This window comes from Lipotes vexillifer, unplaced genomic scaffold, assembly GCF_000442215.2.
Source record: "Lipotes vexillifer unplaced genomic scaffold, Lipotes_vexillifer_v1.1 scaffold965, whole genome shotgun sequence".
NCBI lineage: Eukaryota > Metazoa > Chordata > Mammalia > Artiodactyla > Lipotidae > Lipotes > Lipotes vexillifer.
Window position 1 is genome coordinate 1,206,848 of NW_006769686.1, and position 5,828 is coordinate 1,212,675.

Here is a 5,828-nt window from a genome sequence, read left to right on the forward strand (position 1 = left end):
CCCACCCCCCCCCCGCCCAGACCTCTCAGGTCCTCCACCTTGTAGAGCTTGTGGAAGGTCTCATAGATGAAAATGAGCGAGATGAGGAAGGCGAAGATCTCCTGGGTGAAAGGTGAGATGTAGCGGACCAGGAAGCTGCCTTCCGCGGCCACCAGGGCAAGAACAAAGACCACCAGCCAGAGGCCAACCCACACCCGGCCTGTGAGGTACTCCAGGCCCTGGGCTCGGCAGAACTAGAGGTCGGGAGAGAGAGGTGGTCACCCACAGCCATCTGACCTGGCCCTCAGGGCCCCACGGGACGGGCAGGAGGTGAACCCCGAGGGGGAGGAGGAGGAAAGACCGCAGAGGCCCATCACCTGGGCCAGGGGCACAGGGTGGAGCAGGTGACCCCTGGCGAGGGGCGGGGTGGCTGTCACCTTGAAGAAGGCTTCTTCGAAGACGAGCAGTGGCCCCGAGAAGCCGACCACGAGCAGCGGCTGGGCCCCCAGCAGAGAGAAGAGGACACCAAGCACAGCCGTGGACACGATCAGCTCAGACACACCCATCAGTCCTTCTGTCTTCTCCCCTGGGGCGGGCAAGGGTCAGTGAGACAGCCCTGGCCTGGCTCGTTCTACCTGGCCCCTCTTTCTTGTCTAGTTTCGCCTGACCTGGGGACCCAAGAAGAATGGAGCAGCCCCCCAGAGTGGTAGCTAGGGACCCTCACCACTCTCAGCCCTCCTGCCTCTCACCACCAGCCCCCCACCCCGGATCCCCCACCCCTTGCACCCAGCCCCTCTCACTTTATCGTCATCCCAGAAGTGACCACTGGGACACCCTGACCCAGCAGCCCTGCAGATGACAGTGAGCCCCCTCACCTCTCCCCCCGCCCCTCACCTAGCAGCCCCCCGAAGGTGATGGCGGGACTGAGGGCAGCAAAGTAGATGAAGAGCACGGCAGCCACGCACTGGGAGTGCAGGGCGTCCCGCAGGTCGCTGGGGTAGTGCGGGTACCGGCGCTTCACGTCCCGGACAAGCCCCCCAAACACCGAGCCAGTGCGCAGCAGGGGGTCGTCGTCAGGGGGCGCCTCGGAGCCCCCTAACTCCATCGCCAGCTCTGGGGGAACAAGAGGCTGCTGGAACCTGGTGCTTGGAGCATGCCCTGGGCCCAATCCTTCCCAGCCTGGGACGCAGTACAGAGACCTGGGTCAGGGATTGGAAGCTGACGTGCAGGGCTCAAGAGTCGGGATGGGGCTGGGGTCAGAGTCGTGGGAGCCGCGGAGGGGGCATGTGTTCAGGGGGCTCCGGGCCCCAAAGGGTCTGACCTTTCCCAGGGGCCACGTAGCCGCCCTGGGTGGTCATCTCAACTTTGGTCTGCTCCCGCTCCCGCCGCTTCCTGAGCAGCTCGCGCTGGAAGGCAGCCACGGAGCGCAGCAGGTCTCGGCCCTCCACCTCGGATGGGGGGATCACGATGCTGCCATCCAGGAACTCGCTGATGGCGCTCAGGAGGTCCTGCCGGTCGTCCGCCTGATAGGCAGCATCGTGGAATAGCTGGAGGCAGGAAAGTCAGGGGCTGAGCCCACAGCCCAGGGAGGCCCTGGGAGGGGGGCTTCGGGGAGGAGGTGTTGGGCCATCAGAGAGCCAGAGGCAAGGTGGACGTTCAGCCACATACACAGGTCCAGTCCACTTGTCAAAACTCTGACTCATGTCCCTGCTGGCCGGCAGGCAGCCACGGCCCTGAACACCTCCCAAACCCCCATGATACCCGCGCTCTTCCCCTGGGAGCCTCCAGACTTTTCCACAATGCAACAACTGAAGGGATGACGCCTGGCATAGCGTTACCAATCCAATCTCCATCCTCACTGGAGAGTGCCCACATCCTGTTGGTTGGGAAATATTTCGAACATCACCCCTGGCTAGAGGACCCTCCTGTCCAAGCCCAGCTTCCCTTTCGAGTCTCACGTCACATCCAAAGCTTCAGCGTCTGTGCTTCGTCGTTCCTGCATCCACCTCCCTGTCCGCTCCCACAGCCCCAGCCCAAGGCTCCCTTTTCCCTCTCAGCTCACCCCTCCCTCCACCACTCCAGAGCGCTGCCTCCACCCCGAAGGGCCACTAGCACCCCTGTACCCATGGATACCACTGGGGGCAGCAAGTGGGACAGAGAACAAGCACGGCTCAGGGGAACAGGCCTAGAACGCCCAGCCTGGGGGCTGCCGGACCCACCTTGTCAGACATGAGGGTGGCAATGGAGCGCCCAAGCTCGTGATAGTCAGTGCTGGTGTGGCCGGGCCCCAACATCACGAAGAGAAAGCGAACCGGCACGGGGACCTCAAGCACAGACTCCAAGAGTACAGCTTCGTTCAGGCGCACAAAGGCTGCCGCTGGCTGCTCCAAGAAAGGCACACAGCCTGGCGGGACAGTAAGGCACAGGGTGCTGGGCAAAGGGGAGCAGTCACGGCAGGCCCTGGGGGGATATCTGGGGCCATCATGTACAGTTGAGCAGGTTGTGCACTGCACAAAGAAACCCCAATCTAAAGAAGCCCTATTTGCTTATATGTCTGTACATTTATTACAATTTACCAGCAGATGGAAATCAAGGGTATTGAGAAAGGGGTGCTTTTTTCTAATTCTCACAACGGTGTTATATGGACTAGAAGCAATCCAAGATAGCAGAAAACTGGATGGGAAGCAGGCAGAGGATTAGGGAAGAGGGGTTGAGAGGAAGACCAGGGGCAAGGTGGGGGCCTGGTTGGGGATGGAGGAGGCAGCCTGCAGGCCAGAGGTCAAGACAAGCAGGCCATGGTTGGGGCACCCACGCCCTGTAGCGCACATGCCCCCAGGGCCCAGCCCTCCTTACCCACAAGCACAACAGTAGCCTCAGCGTCCTCAGGGATCTTCTCCAGCAGCTTCAGGCTTTTCCCCCGGTGACCATCTCCCCCAGGCATGTGGAGGGGCTTCTGAGGACGCAGAACTGGAATAGGGCTGGGACCCAGACCGGAGGCCATGGCAGGCCCTCCCATCCCTTGTTCCAGGCCTGGCTGGACTCTGCCCACCAACCCCTGGATCTGGGCCCTGCTTTCTCCCTCCCCAGCCAGGGTGGAGACTATTGGTGAAGTGCCCCACAGCAGGATCTGGACCCCTCCTCCAAGCCCCCTCCTACATCTCAGCCTTACCTTGTTTAAATGGCTCCCCTGGGTCTGCCCCGTCATCCCATTTTAAATTTCTGTTTCTCCAGGGCAGGGATCCCTCCTGAATGTAGGTCCGCTGCATCCCTAGTATGGTGCCCGGCAACCAACCTTCCTGACCCACTCAATGAAGCCATCCGTGGCCTCCACTGAAACTGGAAGCCCTCCTCATCCCCCAGCCCAGGTCAGAGCAAGGCGACTGACCTCCTTGGCCTCAGGGTCATGAGGCCAGAGTGGGGCTGGCTCCCCCAGGTCATCAGCCACGGTAGGCACTGCACCGTCGGGGCCATGGCTGGGGGTTGGGTGATGATTCCCTAGGACCGAGTTCACGCTGGAACTGGACGCATTTCGGGGAAAGAAGCCACTGTCCTTGTCATCATTGGGATGGCTGGGGAGAGGGCAGAGGGGCAAGGCAGGTTAGGAAGACAGCCCCTTGGTGGCCTGAGGTCATGGGGAAATGAGAAACGGAGGGTCAGGGCCTCCATCCTTTGCCTCAATGTAAGAAGGAACTTTCTAATGGTTGGTACTGTCCAAAGATAGAGAAGGAATGAGCTCCCCATCATTTGGGGTATTCAAGCAGAGGCTCGAGAGCCACTCAGTAGAGTCTGTGCTCCTGGAAGGCAGCTGAACCTGAAGGCGCCCTCCCAGGCGCCCCACCCTGGCACCTGTGTTTCAGCAGCAGGGTGCGAAGCACACTGGCCCTGTCCTCTGGCCGGATCTGGTCAGACACAATCATGGTCTCCACCACGAGGTGTGCGATGCCTGGCAGAGTGGTCTGCTCCAGGTCCAGGAGGGCAGCTCCTGGGGGCACAGTCAGGGGAGGGAGCACAGTCCCGTCAGGTAGAAAAAAACCACCCCCCAGCGGCTTGCTCCCCAAGGGCAGGCAGACACGCTGGGTGAGCCAAGCACCTGATGTGCCCAGGTGCATACACAGCTCCATGTGGCCACAGCCCAGCCCGAGAGGGATGCAAAAAGAGAGCACGGGGTGAGGGCACAGCCCCTCCTTGCCCAGAGAGGGGGTCATCTGTTGATTTACTGCATGTGGACAGATACCTACTGTGCCCCAGGTACAATGCCAGGTACCTGGGCACAGCCCCACCCCTCAGAGCTTACGGCCGTGCAGGCAGCTGGACCCCATGTCCCCAAAGTGGCAGCCAGACCTCGCCTGGCCCCAGGGCTCCAGGGACCAGTCCCTGGAGCTGGGCAGCCCAGCACAGGCCGAGCTCTGTGGTTTGTGAAGAGGGCCTGCAGCTCTAGGGCCAGGCCTGCAGGGCCCCTACCGTGGGCGATGGTCCTCCTGAGCTCCAGCAGGCTGCGGAAGGAGAGCGAGGCCACGTGCGGCTTCCCCCAGCGCTCCGTCTCTTCCTCCACGTCCTCTTCAAACTTGATCCAGCGAGCCGTCTCCCGCCAGTGGGGCTCCTGGCTGCGGTCCAGCATCAGCTCATTCAGCTCCACGAACACCTGGGGTGGGCGCCAAGGGTGAAGACCTGGGCGCCGCCAGGTGGGACCGGCTGTCCTGGGGACATGGCGGTGGGCCAGGCAGGGAGGGAGGGAGAAGCGGGGAGGAAAGGCGAGAAGAATCCAAAGGCCTCGGGGCCCGGTACCTCATGAGGCCTCCGGTCCAGCTTCTGCTTCTTCTTCCCGCGCAGGATGGGGGCCAGGCCACTGGGGCTGCCCCTCCCGCCCTGCGTCCGAGACGGCTTCTTTACCAGGTGCCGGCGCACGCCAGGGTTGTCCTCCAGCCGGTGACCTGCGGAGAAGATGGGCTTGGCGGTCCCAGGGTTCCAGCTCAGGGCCTCGGGGTCATTGCCAGCCCCTCCAGCTCTGCCCAGCCATTCTACTGGGCGGGGGCGGGCACCACAGTCACCCAGGGACCATGCCGACAAAACCATATCGTCCAGCTGGGCCATTTCATACATAAGGAGACTGAGGCCCAGAGAGGGGAAAGGACTAGTCCAAAGTCACACGGGGACACTGGCTAAGCCACAGTAAAAAGGCAGACCCCCAACTCAGTCCAGAGCCCCGTTCACGGCCACTGCCTCTGACTCGGCAGTGCCAGGACCCACATTAAGTCACCAGGCCCCGCGCCCTCGGCACCTTCCCTGTGCCCCTCGGCACCCATGTGTACTCCCCCACGGGTACACATCCAGACGGACTCAGGCAGAGCTTCTCTCCCTTCCTTCCCATCTGCCCCTTCCAGGCCCGCAGCTGGGGGAAGGCCAGCAGCCCAGTTACTCACAAGCCGGCCCGCCCACCATGGGGCTCAGCTGGCCCCTGATGGATTCCCACAGGTCATAGTCCTCAAGGTCCAGCACAAACATCTCTAAGTCCTCTGAGGCCAGCGAGTCTCGAGGGCTGGGGGCTGGAGGCCTCTGAGGGCTCTGACCCTCAGCGTCCCCGGGCCCAGGGCTCAGTGCCCCACTGGGCTCTGTGACCTCCTCCAGCGGGCTCATCATTCCCCAGATGGCCAAGGCCTCAGCCCCTGCTCCTTCCTAGAGCCCCCGCTCTCCTGAGAGGTAGGAGCCTGGCCAGCAGTGGTCTTGGTCCAACCAGAGCTTGAAAGTGGCCGGGCCTCCTGACCCTGACTCCCCAGGTCCCCAGGCCTGCTCCCTGCTGCTTCCAGCCTGCACCCCAGGTCTGTAAACACGCCCTCCCCCGACCCCCCCCC

General features: G+C 62.6%; 1 protein-coding gene across 1 annotated transcript in view; it reads right to left on the reverse strand.

Annotated features, from left to right (window-relative positions):
• Nucleotides 1-5,828, reverse strand: part of SLC4A3 (solute carrier family 4 member 3) — a 13,261-nt gene that overhangs the window by 4,328 nt on the left and 3,105 nt on the right. The window contains exons 6-15 of the mRNA XM_007445796.1: nt 4,765-4,910; nt 4,441-4,621; nt 3,826-3,961; nt 3,365-3,548; nt 2,833-2,932; nt 2,199-2,383; nt 1,301-1,526; nt 874-1,092; nt 417-565; nt 39-233 (exon numbers count right to left, since the gene is read on the reverse strand). Of these exons, the coding sequence (XP_007445858.1) occupies nt 39-233; nt 417-565; nt 874-1,092; nt 1,301-1,526; nt 2,199-2,383; nt 2,833-2,932; nt 3,365-3,548; nt 3,826-3,961; nt 4,441-4,621; nt 4,765-4,910 (1,721 nt within the window). The remainder of the gene's footprint in view (nt 1-38; nt 234-416; nt 566-873; nt 1,093-1,300; nt 1,527-2,198; nt 2,384-2,832; nt 2,933-3,364; nt 3,549-3,825; nt 3,962-4,440; nt 4,622-4,764; nt 4,911-5,828) is intronic.